Source organism: Engystomops pustulosus, chromosome 9 (assembly GCF_040894005.1).
Source record: "Engystomops pustulosus chromosome 9, aEngPut4.maternal, whole genome shotgun sequence".
Taxonomy (NCBI): Eukaryota; Metazoa; Chordata; class Amphibia; order Anura; family Leptodactylidae; genus Engystomops; species Engystomops pustulosus.
The window spans coordinates 81,727,147-81,740,016 of record NC_092419.1 but is presented as its reverse complement, the minus strand read 5'-3'; the positions used below and the strand labels follow the sequence as shown (position 1 = coordinate 81,740,016).

Here is a 12,870-nt window from a genome sequence, read left to right as displayed (position 1 = left end):
TCAGGAGTCAAGCCCTGAGGTGCGCTACTTACTCCCCCTGAAAGCACTTCAGCAAATATGCATACTTCTAAAGTGAAGTTTTGGCACAGAAAAAACAACTGCGGGTGGGTAAATGAGGGAATCATCTAAGATCCTCTTCGCTGAAGCTTCCCCCAATTTTCTGAACGATTTGGTTTAGGTTCGAATCTATGCAATCTGAACCAATGCTCCTGATGGCTTGGAAAATTGTATATTTGTTTAGAAATTTTTTATATTTTCCTGCCCATCCCCCTTCCTTCACCCAAAGCAGAAAAGAATTACAGTTTTCCATTCTAACATGGACATCTATAAGAGTTCTAACTACTGGGGGAAACAACTCTTTAAGGGGCAGGGGTGCCCTGTAGAGTATTAGTAAGGCACTTGGTGAGCATGTAACTACTGTAGAAGTGCGTTGTGACCTCAGAGGATAATGTTTAAAAAGTATAGCAGAAACTATAGAAAAGGCTGTGTACTCAGCCAGACCAACAGATTGAGGAATCGCAGATCTGTAGTTGATTTTCCAGCAGATAATTTTATTGAAACGTACAACAACGCATTTCACAACTGCCCTCCTGAAACGCAATGCTATACCTGCATTTCAATGAAGATATCTTCTGAAAAATGGATCTGAGATCCCACATACTGACAGCATGGCCAAGTGATTAGCTGCTATTTATTGGGAGCTGTTTACTGTGAAACGAAGAACACAAAAGTGGAAATAAGCCACTTCTGACTTCTGCCTAGAGTTAATATTGCAGGATTCAGAAAGTATGTGCATCACTGCAGACTTATTACCTGCATATAAGAGCATAGTCCCCCCTAAAAACCTGTCTTGTGGAAAAAAAACACAGACAGGAGGATCCTGTCATCACAACAAACATGGAAAGAGTGGTGTTGAAAGATGGAGCTTTAGTGATGACAGTAATTTGTCCTTTACCGCTAGATGGCAGGAGATGGTTATCGTGCAAAAACAAGGTTTTTAGAAAGTGTGAGTATTAATTTTATGTGGTCACTTACAGTTTTTCCAAATCCCGATATTTATCAAAGGCCCCATCAGCTAAAGATTTGATTTTATTGTCCTTCAGATCGCTAGAAAATAGGGGAAAATGTCAAAAAGCATCCTATAGTATATATATTTACATAGGGTATTATACATGACATCACTGTAACATTTCACCACCTCCACCAAATCCAACTCTTTGCATCCTTTAATAGGCAATTTCACCTTTTTTTCTCAAGCTTCTACTGCTTCTGAGCAATCAGTGGAAGATTGGCACCCAATGTGGTCCAGTCTAGAACCACCCAACTGGCAGTAGAAAACCTAATTAGAGTAATGTCCCAAACATCAACCTGATAAACTAAAAGCTTAATGTCAAGTTATGAGATATTTTATATTCATTAGCAACATTAGCAATGTTCCAGTGTGATTTTCTTATTTTTCAATGCAATTTGGTGATTTCACTTTAAGGTCCAAGTCCTGCTAGTCTGATAGGAAGAATGTGTGCATGAGAATAGCAAGGATTACAACCATTCCTAGGTTTATAGCTCAGTTAATGTGCTATAGTAAGTTACTGAGATTCTCAGCCAGGCACACATAGACAAGGATACAAATAAGGAGAATGACTCTACAACACCTTTCAAAAAATCTACCACCAGGATGTACATAGCATTCTAGCTTGTGCCCCCTCTGGGAAAATCTGCCCTCCTTTTAGCTGCCAATTCCCTTGTTTTTAATGTGCAAATGAGCCAATGGGGCTCCTGGCTCAATAAACAGCTATGGAGACTAAAGCCTCTCAGACTCATTTGCATAATTTGAACCTTTTTTGTAAAAAAAAAAAAAGGCATCAATATCCTTTAAGTGCTGCACCATCCAGGGTCATGTCCTTATGTGTATACTTGAGTATAGTAGTGCGTTGAGATGTCCAGCGCTCAAGTAAACGCTTATGTAGAACAGTTGATTCTATTGAAGCAATGCTTTTCTGTCCGGGACGTGGGCTTTCACCCGGCTTACATCTTAATGATTCTTATATATTGATTATCACAAGTGTAGAATCTTTTCTCTCTACTGTCTTCAAGAATATCAGTATAAAATACTTTTAAAAATGATACCATACTCCTAAACTTTTACACAAACTTATTTCCATGATTCCTGATGTCTAGATATGTGGTCCTCTGGGAGGTTTCCTTTTTCACATTTTTGGACTGCCCTTTCATTATCCCCTTTGGAGAATAGTAAATTCCACGCTAGAAATAGTCTGCTTGCTCGATTACCCAGGATTACTCTTGATTCCCCGATTGCTCAGGAATGGAGAAGGTTAGAGAGAAAAATTCCACCCACCCATAATTTTATAGCGGTAAGTGGACCAACAGCTATTAAAGGATGCAAAGAGAGGTAGGTCCTCTTTAAGGATGGTCCAAACAATTTTGCACTTTCTGACTACAGAAACACATTTTCTATCCCTGCATTTACTTTGTATGTATTATTTGAGGTAGATGTACTATTAGTTGATGTTTTTTTTTTTTTTTTGGTGAAAACTTTGTATTTTAACAAAATAATCATGCTAGGTACTCTGGAGAAAAAACAAAAGGAGCTCACTAGTTTATTTCCGAATGTTGTAGTAATTTTTAGTACGGTAATTGTTGTAAATTCTCCTTGACCCTAGTGAATACGTTGTAAACCACAGTCCATCATAATGTGGTCTGGTTTAACACATCTAGATAAACTAGAACTTTGAAAAGCGTAAAAGCGTCCAAGATCATCAGAGGAGCAGATATGTCACACATACAGTATAAATAATCTGCAGTGGTGAGAAGACATTAGGAAAAAATAAAGTCACCCTTGCAGCACTACCCATAATACTTACAGAGCTGTCACATTAACAGACACTGGAGGGACAAATTGGAATTCTTGACTTGAGCAGTTTACAATTTTCTTCTTACATTCACATTTCTCAGGGTAAATATCTAGTTCTGTAAGGATAGAGATATCATCATAACTAAAGGAATCTAACAAAGAGCCACCTAGCCACTACCTATTATTTATATTGTATTGGTATAGTATAATGAGAATGCTGTTGGCACTTGGGAAGAAAAAAGCAGTCAGAGTAATCCGGAAAGCCCCATGTATGACCTTAGGCTTTTGTAAGTCCAATATCATATTCTGAAAAGTTGTGCAACAATGTCACCGGTGTCTGGTGGCAGAAGGTGGACCAGGACATGAGTTGCAGCCTAGCTGTTGGAGTCATGGTAGCACTTTTCTTGTGTTTTCCTTTTACAGGCTGAGCAACTTTCCACAGTGGTGGTATGCAAAACTGTCTTGAAAGGCTGGTTACAAGAATAAGATCCTATGATATGATACTTTTGTTTTTAGACATTTAGACCTGAATGTTCTGAGGAACCAGCCAATCTGGCAGCCTGCATATCACCAGGTGGTTACAAAAAATAAACATAACTTAAATATTTAAAGTGAATCTTCCATAGGGATTTCACATTTTCACCTAATAAAAAGGTTCCCATAGCCTATTTAATAATAATTCCCGATCTAATTTTATAGTTAACATTAGTGGTTCACTTTTAATAGTTGTTAAAAATATACCTGGCTTCCTGCCAGCGAACTGTATCATGGAGTCATCGTCATTATCTTTGTACTGCTCATACAACTCTACTTTCTGCTCCCTCTCCCTTCATGCAGACTTGAGCTGATTTGCTTTCAGCATAGGGTTAGCTCAAGTTTGTGAGAGCAGCGTACAGATAATGATGATGACTCTGGAACTCCATGCAATTTGCTGACAGGGAGCAAGGTAAACTTTTATCGACTTTTAAAAGTGAGTGTAACCACTAAAGTTAATTATAAGAGCATATTGGGAATGAGTAGTAAAGGACATTTTCCACCAGATTTACTAGATTTCACTATATTTACCCGATTTCCAACAATGCAATGCTCGTTACCTTAGGGGGTTGTGTGGCAGTGTTTCTCCCATGTTCAGGACCATCCTCTACACCAAATAAATAACTTAATAAAAATATGTAAATGAGCCGGAGAGGCTCAGGCCTACAGCAGCCGAGCACCTCCTGGCTCCGTACGATAATAAAATATGCATGCCCCCTTTATTATAATTAACTGGTATAATTAGCTGGGTAAGATGTAGTACTCCAGCGCATGCGCAAGATTTGCAGACAGACGGGTGACATCATTCGGTGTAGAGGACGTTCCTGAACGTGAGAGAAACGCTGCCACATAAGATAACAAGCCTTGCAACCAGTAAATCTGGTTGTAAATGTCCTTTAAAAAGATTATGTAAGCTTTAAAACGATTGTGGTATCTTTAAATAAGATACGTTGCATAGAATTAAAGGGAACCTGTCAGCAGAGATCTCATTTTCTCTAAAGACATGTTGCAGAAGCCCACCACACCTGCAATGCAAATATATCTTTCTGCCTTTTCTTAGCATTTGCATCACAATATAATTGTGTGTTATAACATATGTTGCACCCTGACAGAATCATCTGTGTTGTCCTAAGGGTTGGGCTTTGGTTTGGATGCATTTCAAAAAACAACATGTGACTCGTCTGTGCTTCTCACTCAACAGCTACAGGAGCACAAAGGTGGGGGCCAAGACCTGAGCAGTCGGCGGCACAGACAAGTCACATTATTTTGAAAGGCATCCAAACCAAAGCCCAACCCCTGTGACTTAACCAAGGATTTTGCAGGGTGCAAAGTAAGTTATAACACACAATAATATTGTAATGCAAATGCTTAGCAAAGGCAGAAAGGCATATATGCATTGCAGGTGTGATGCGTTTCTGTAATCTGTTTTTAGTGAAAAATTAGGTCCCTGGTGACAGGTTCCCCTTAATATGGAAATTTTCCACTAGGTGGTGCTGATGTTGCATCCATGTGTATCCTACACAGGCAGATATCTAGAGATCACTTGAGAAAGCTGGATTATATTTTAATTAACTGGGTTTCCTGAGTGATGTATCTTTAGTATAAAACAAATCCTGTTTCAATGATCAAAGACCAATCCATACCGTCCATTCCTCCATTCCTGACTTACCACATTCATATTCCTGTGGCTCCTCCTCCCGGCTCGCTTGGTTGCCTCTGGCACTCTGGATGGTATCAAATAGCTTGGGCCATCCACTGTTATCCACTGTGAGAGACAATGAATCCTAAGCATAGTCACAAACTGATAATTGCCAGCAATCTTTTATATCTGTATATATATTGTATGGACCAACATCGGCAATATCATCATTTGTGTATCAACTATATTTTCTTTTATTTTCGCTAGGTGTGCTTAGATCTTAATACACGCTGTTTCCTTATCTCACACACACACATATATATATATATATATATATATACATATATATATATATATATATATATATATATATATTGTGGTTCCATAACATAATAAAATATCCCCAGAAAATACATGGTCTTAAACTATAATCTCACTTCTCTCCAGAGATTGCATTAACTCCTCTCCAAGTATCTCTGACGCATGTAGAGGCAGTTTTACCCCTTGAAAACAGCTCCATGCCGATAAATCTGCATTAGTTATGTGTTGTGCACGAATGAGCTGGCTCTAAGAGACGGCTCGATTGTGAACGACATGAGCTGGCTCACCTAACCCCGCCCCTAACCGCCTCACCAAGCCCCCTTTAACGCAATACAATCGGGTTACAAGTGGAGTGGCATGGGTTAATTGACTGGCCTATATATTTAATAGGGAGACGTTCAGGAGCCAGAAGAGCCGGCTCTTCTCAGTGAGCGGAGCCTATTGAACCACCTCACTAAGAAGAGCCGTAATTCCCATCACTAATCCGCATCCACTCTCCCTATGTCAGCTGCAGCCCCTTCACGTAGCTTCACTGCTTCAGCTCCAGGCCCTATACAAGATTATGTGACTGGGGCTCAGCTACTCAGGACAGGACTACTCAGGACCTACTCAGCTACTCAGGACCTCGGGACTCAGCAGCATTGATCAGCTGACGGAGAAGCTTCCTGCTTTGTGATCCAGCCCCCCTCCCACACTGTATATCGCCCAATCTCCCCTCTGCGCTGTATAATACACCGCTAAAGTTGCTCTGTCTCTTATGCCCTCAGTGCCTGCACATACAGCATGAGTTACACCATTATTACTGTACTATTTATGCACAGTAATGATTCTATTAACATTATCTACACCTATGAGTTATTAATTTGTAGTAGTGAAAATATAATACTCCCCATTGGCGAAAAATACTCCTTAAAACTGGTAAGAGGAGTATTATTACTCCTCTGGAAAAAAAATTGTGAGACCTCTGCTTCTGTCTAATGTGTATGGCCTCCTTTAGTTCTAGGTTTCTATTGTAACCTAATTTACATTTTTAGTCATTAAAATATTTTAGGTTTTTGTTAGGATCAACAATGCAACCACTGATAAAAGTGGAGAAATAGAATTATCAGAATATTATTATGTGAAGTAAAGTAAAGCTCTTATTGATTTAGATAGATCATTGTTTAGAATGTAAAAGGAGTAAGTAGTGGATCACAATCTGCCGGTGATGCACTCCCCATCCACTGAGGGTCATAACTTTCCATCCACTCTGTATCCATATTACACTGTAGGGACTAGTAGAGAACCATTTATATAATGTTTAATGTATTTCAAAAAGAAATGATCATTATTTGGCAGATATTGTTGTGTGCACTAATGTTTACATGGAAAGGTCAATTGACTGATGCTGAGTCACCCGCGGCAGCAGGCACAATCCATATCTTGTATTGATGGGTCCTCTGAAAGCGGAGGAAATTGTGTGAATAGTGCTGCATTTTCTATTACATGAATTAGACACTAAGAAACACTCTTAAAGTCCAGTCGAGTTGACTCAAAGCTGAAAGTGATGACATTGAGACTTTCTAAACTACTTGCTAATGTCACATGCATAACTAGACACTAGAGATGAGCGAGTATAATCGTCCGAGCTTGATGCTCATTTGAGTATTAGAGTACTCGGAACGGCTCGTTGCTCGGACAAGTATTTCCCTTGCTCGAGATCGAGCATTTACTTAAGAAAACACAGTGAAGAACAGTGAAGAATACAATGAAAACAGTGAACACAGTGAACACAGTGAACACAGGATCATTTAAGTGAAGAACATATTGAAAGAACAAAGTGAAGAACACATTGCAGATGTTCGCGTACATCTGCTAACTTATCCGAAGACACGCGTGCCGAACGGTGTTCTTCACAATGGTATGTGAAGAACAAAATGTGTGAAGAACACATTGCAGATGTTTCCATATATCTTCACACATATTGTTCTTCACATACTATTGTGAAGAACACCATTCGCATGCGTGTCTTCGGATAAGTTAGCAGATGTACGGAAACATCTGCAATGTGTTCTTCAGTGTTCTTTCAATGTGTTCTTTCAGTGAAAACATCTGCAAACATCTGCAATGTGTTCTTCAGTGTTCTTCTTTCAATGTGTTCTTTCAGTGAAAAATGCTCGAGTCTCCCATTGACTTCAATGGGGTTCGTTATTCGATACGAGCACTCGAGCATCGGGAAAAGTTTGTCTCGAATAACGAGCCCCCGGCATTCAATGTTCATTGGAGCAGCCTGAGGTCAGGTGATAGGATAAATCGCTGATAGGTAAATCGGATCCTGAACTTGCAACCTGTGATAGGAGCAGCACTGGACCCTACAGGAAAACTAGAAAATAGCAGTTCCTGTCGCTTGTAGTTGAGAAACAGTGGTCCCTATAGTGAAGAGACCAGAGAAGCAGTATCAGGCTGGATTGCGTATGCCCATCAATGTGCATCTACGTGCAAATATGCTTTTGCAAACTTCTAAAACATAACTGACCCATAGCTTACTCTCTAGCCTTTGTCATGGACTGTTGTGGTCTCTGTGGCCCTGTCAGTAACCTGCCTTTAACTAAAGCCACCATAGCTCTGTGAGCCCATAAAGTAGCAGGCCTCAGGCATTAGAAAGATGCTGCCATGTGATTGGGCTCTGCAGTATGATGGAGAAGACTCAGGGAGGAAGGATACTATCACGTGTGCCCGTGCGATCAATGTCTCAGGTCAGGTGCACTTGTGCTTCTCCTTGTGCCCCTCCACGTGAGCAGAAGCAGCTCTTACCTTTCATGGCTCCAGTGGCAGTCTCGTAGCTCCTAGCGCGTGCACACGTCGGCTTTCCTAAGATTTAAGGGGCCAGCGTGTCCCCTGTCCTGACCTCCTGCCTGACCACAACTCCGCCTCTGTCTCACAATTCTCTACCTCGCCTTGGCCACCACCCCAAGCAAAGTTGCACCTGTGGAGCGACCTGGTGGTATCCCGCCACACCAAGTCCAACCCGCTTTGCAGTTCTGATGACAGATTCCCTTTAACTGAATGGAAAATGGTGTTCTTAGCAATTCTCCTCTCTGACATGCACCAGCGTCTATTTCCACCTAATGTCAGCATTGGTGGAGACTGCATGAATGACCTGGTTATTAAAAAAAATAACATCATAGAGTATATTTCTAGATGGAGTAGATGTAGCACCTTTCAATAGCTTGCATCAGGCAGCAGAGAGGGTAGGTTCGCCCTTGCTGACTGATTTTTGGATTTCTCTGCAAAGTAAATGGACAAACCTCCAGTGTGTGTATGTTAAGAAGCATCTACAGAAACCGGGAAACATTTTGAATAAAACTAATTTTGGGTGCTGACCTGTTAAAATACCTGTGTAGTTCAGCACCAATTGTTGTATTTTGTATCATGACTATGCTACAAGGTATGTGCAATAGTAATGCTAGGAAAGTGCTGCACATCATGCATGTATACAATAAGTATAAATCTTTATTTCTGAATCTGCTGGTGGCTTTCACTCAGAACTTGCATGGACAATTGTCACAAAACAATGGCCTTTTAGGATAAAGGAAAATGAAGTAAGACTGTTGGGAAACATGTTCTTTACCTGTGGTAAATGTGTAAGGAATCCATATCCCGATGAAAATAAGATACACGTCTGGGTCCATTTGAGTGCACGGCCAACTTCTCACATTCACAGATTACTCCAGCAAAAGTGTTAGGACATAATTCCCCAGTGTATTGTCTCTTGATGGAAGCATCAGTCATGCGTGACAGATATATTTTAAATGCATTGGGAGCAATTCCAGAGACCCAGGAGAATATATGGGAATATATATTGTATTCAGAGATACATTCTTAGAGCAGGGCAGAATTCATACATATTATACGAGAATTTCTTTTTTACCAACTGTGAGAAAGTAAGAGGTGTTGTGTGGGAAAATTGCTATCTGTCTTACAGGCAGATAAAATGCAGGTGGTAAAAGCCCTGGATTTGTCTGCAGTAACCCAAGGGTTAATGCAGACATGTGGTAAGCAGGAATAGTCTGTTTGGTCCATGTTGGCCTAGCTAACATGGACACATTGGTAATGTCCGTACTGGACTGCTTATTATGGAGTAGGGGTAGGCTGGTAGTGGGACTCCTACTCCACCCGGGCTTCGGTCCTGGGTTTGTGAATTGCCCACAGGTGCGGGTCACAGACCTCGTTAGGGCCTGATTTAGTCTGCAGGCCAGAAGCAGTAGGTGAGGCACCACCTGGAGAGCTGAAAGCGAGATTGCAGTCTCACAGCAAAGGTAACTGAGTGCCTCCTGTACTACTGCTGGCCAAGAGCGTGTGCCAGGCAGCCTGGTAACCTATAGCTAGGACATGATATTGTATTAGGCAGTGCCTAGCTGGGCAGGATTTATTTTTGTGTTGCTTTATATGTGCCAAAACCAAGGCTGAATTTATGTTGGACTTAAACTCTGCATGTGTCCCTGCTTCCTGCACTACTACTACCAGGCATCTACCTGAGCAATTCCCCACACAACCTAAACAACAAATAAAATCTTAAAAAATACAGAAGATTGCATCTCTAAATATGAGAAGTCTCAGAGTGGGGTTCAACGGACCCACCATAAATTAATCCCACTCTGAAGTGGGAATGGAAATGTGCATCTCTACATCTCTAGATAGGATACATCATCAACAGGACCTTATAAATGATAGATTTATTATGAATCATCCTGTGAGAAATATAAAAGGATGATTTCCTCCCAAATAGTTTGTCTTGTGCTGGACCTTGGGGGCATATTATTATGTGTCAGAACAGAGGCCCACAGAGAAGCCACTGCTATTCTGGTTGATCAGAAATGTATGGAGATAACTGTGGTTTGGTTTAAATGTATACTATATGTTTGTTTTCATCCGAAAATTTTAAATATTTTCAAATATTTTTATTTTTTCTATATTGTCTAAGCAGGACCATAGCTGGAGGAAGAGGGAAACAGGGCAGCACGGTGGCTCAGTGATTAGCACTATAGCCTTGCAGCACTGGGGTCCTGGGTTCAAGTCCCATCCAGGTAAACATCTGCAAAGAGTTTGTATGTTCTCTCCGTGTTTGTGTGGGTTTCCTCTGGTTTTCCTCCCACACTCCAAAACATACTGGTAGGCTGATTAGATTGTGAGCCCCATGGGGACAGGGTCCAATTTGGCAAGATCTGTAGAGCTCTGCATAATCTGTGTGTGCTATATAAATAAAGGAATTATTATAAGGGACACAAGCTCCAAATACTGAATGTTACAAGGTCACTTTACCTTGGTCAAGGTATTCAAAAACAAGGTAGGTTAGCATTTTGGGCCATTGACCTAGATCAGTGATGGCAAACCTTTTAGACGCTGAGCGCCCAAACTACAACCAAAACCCACATATTTTTTGCAAAGTGCCGATATGACAATTTAAGCAGTAACTTATTATTTCCTGCTCTGTCACATGTTTAAATTGTATAGGCACCTGAGGACACCAATATGGTAGAAAGAAGGAGAAGAAGTTTGGATTATCATTGTAGCTTCCTTCTAGGGTTCTGGGACTGCAAGAGGCCTTGAGTCCTGTCTAGCGAACTCTGCTCTGGGGTGATGGCACAGGTGCCCATAAAAAGGGCTCTGAGTGCCACCTCTGGCACCCGTGCCATAGGTTCGCCACCACTGACCTAGATGTCAAGTCTTGAACCCAGAGGCTCCTGTGTCCAAGGCTGCAGCTCTTCTCATTGAACTATTCAGCTCTGTACACAGCATCTATGGTGAACCTTATCCTAGTTCCATGAATCCAGCCCCAGTTTCAGATACTGTTCGATTGGTTTGTTGCTCCTCTTTCCCTAATTGAACACCCTGTTGAAGACCAGACGCTGCGTTTGCAGTGCCTAGTGGGAGGCAGCTGTTAGGCCCAATAAATTAAAAAAAAAATAATTGGGTGCAAGACCTTTTGGCAGGGAAGGGGATATGTTGGGGTGATCTGACACTGCTGGAGTCCACACAATACAAGTTACTACAGCTGGCAGGCATGTGTCTGGACATTGTGGGGCAACTATATTTGTGCAAGTGGATTGGGGTTAGTGTCAGTGTATATGGTTTGTTGGATTAGGATTAGTGGATTGGGTTTAGTGTTAATGAGTGAGGGTTAGGGGAATAGTGTTAGTGGATTAGTGTTATTGCATTTGGCCAAGTGTATTAGGATTAATTGCAGGTTAGTAGATAAGGGTTAGTCAGTAAGAACTTGTGCATTAGGATGAGTGGATTAGGATTAGTGATTTATGGTTAGCAGATTACGGTTAATTGTTTAGGGTTAGTGGATTAAGGTTAGTGAGCTACAATTAGGGGATTAGGGTTAGCAAATTAGGATTAATGGATTAGGGTTAGTGGATTAAGGTCAATGCTAGCAAAGTGAGTTATAAGAAAAGTTGCATTTTATACTTTGCATTGCTGAAATTAAAGGTTTTAGTTAACATTAGGGTGATTTGTATACATTAAGAAGCTGTAGATCCTGGCATTGCCCGGGATAGTAAATAACTGCTCTTATCTAGTCTTAGTAGAATTAGTTAACAAAAAATATTTTATATATATATATATATATATATATATATATATATATATATGTCTTTCACTCACTGTCCCTGCCTGCCACTCACTCTTCCTTCTGTCTCTCACTCTCCCTGTCTGTCTATGTCTCAATCACTCTCCCTTCCTGTCTCTCACTCACCCTTTCAGCCTGTATCTCACTCACTCTCCCTGCCTGTATCTCAATCACTCTCCCTGCCTGTATCTCAATCACTCTCCCTGTCTGTCTCTCACAAACTCACTCTCCCTGTCTGTCTCTCACAAACTCACTCTCCCTGTCTGTCTCTCACAAACTCACTCTCCCTGTCTGTCTCTCACAAACTCACTCTCCCTGTCTGTCTCTCACAAACTCACTCTCCCTGTCTGTCTCACTTTCAGGGGCCTGTCTCTCTGTCCCTCACTCACTCTTCCTGCCTGTCTCACATTCCCTTCCCATCTCTCTCTCTCTCACTCAGTCTCTTCACCTGTTTTTCTTGCTTTTACTCCCGTCTATTTGCCTTTTACTTGCTCTACCTACCTGTCTCTTTGTCTCTCACTGTTTTTCAGTTTCTCACTCTCCCTTACTTTCTCTCGCTCACTCTCCCTGTCTGTCTCTCATTCACTCAGTTTCTCTGTCTCTCTGTCACTCATTCACCTTATACTCTCCCTGCCTTTCTGTCACTCACTCTCCCTGCCTTTCTCTATATCAATCACTCACTCACTCTCCCTGCCTGTCTCTCATTCACGCTTCCTGCCTGTCTCTCTGTCACTCACTCACTCTTCCTGTCTCTCTGTCTCTCACTCTCCCTGCCTGCCTTACTGTTTATCACTGTCCCTGCCTGTCTCTCTATCTCTCACTCATGATTCCTGCCTGTCTCTCTGTCACTCACTCACTCTCCCTGCATTTCTCTCACTCTCCCTGCATTTC

The 12,870-nt window shown here is 41.3% G+C and overlaps 1 protein-coding gene across 3 annotated transcripts in view; it reads right to left on the bottom strand.

Moving 5' to 3' along the window:
* The window catches only part of LOC140078066 (relaxin receptor 1-like), a 273,289-nt gene that overhangs the window by 64,299 nt on the left and 196,120 nt on the right, over nt 1-12,870 (bottom strand). For all 3 annotated transcript variants that reach the window (XM_072125872.1, XM_072125870.1, XM_072125871.1), the window contains 3 exons: nt 5,076-5,171; nt 2,883-2,988; nt 1,036-1,107 (listed from right to left, as the gene is read on the bottom strand). In XM_072125872.1, the coding sequence (XP_071981973.1) occupies nt 1,036-1,107; nt 2,883-2,988; nt 5,076-5,171 (274 nt within the window). The remainder of the gene's footprint in view (nt 1-1,035; nt 1,108-2,882; nt 2,989-5,075; nt 5,172-12,870) is intronic.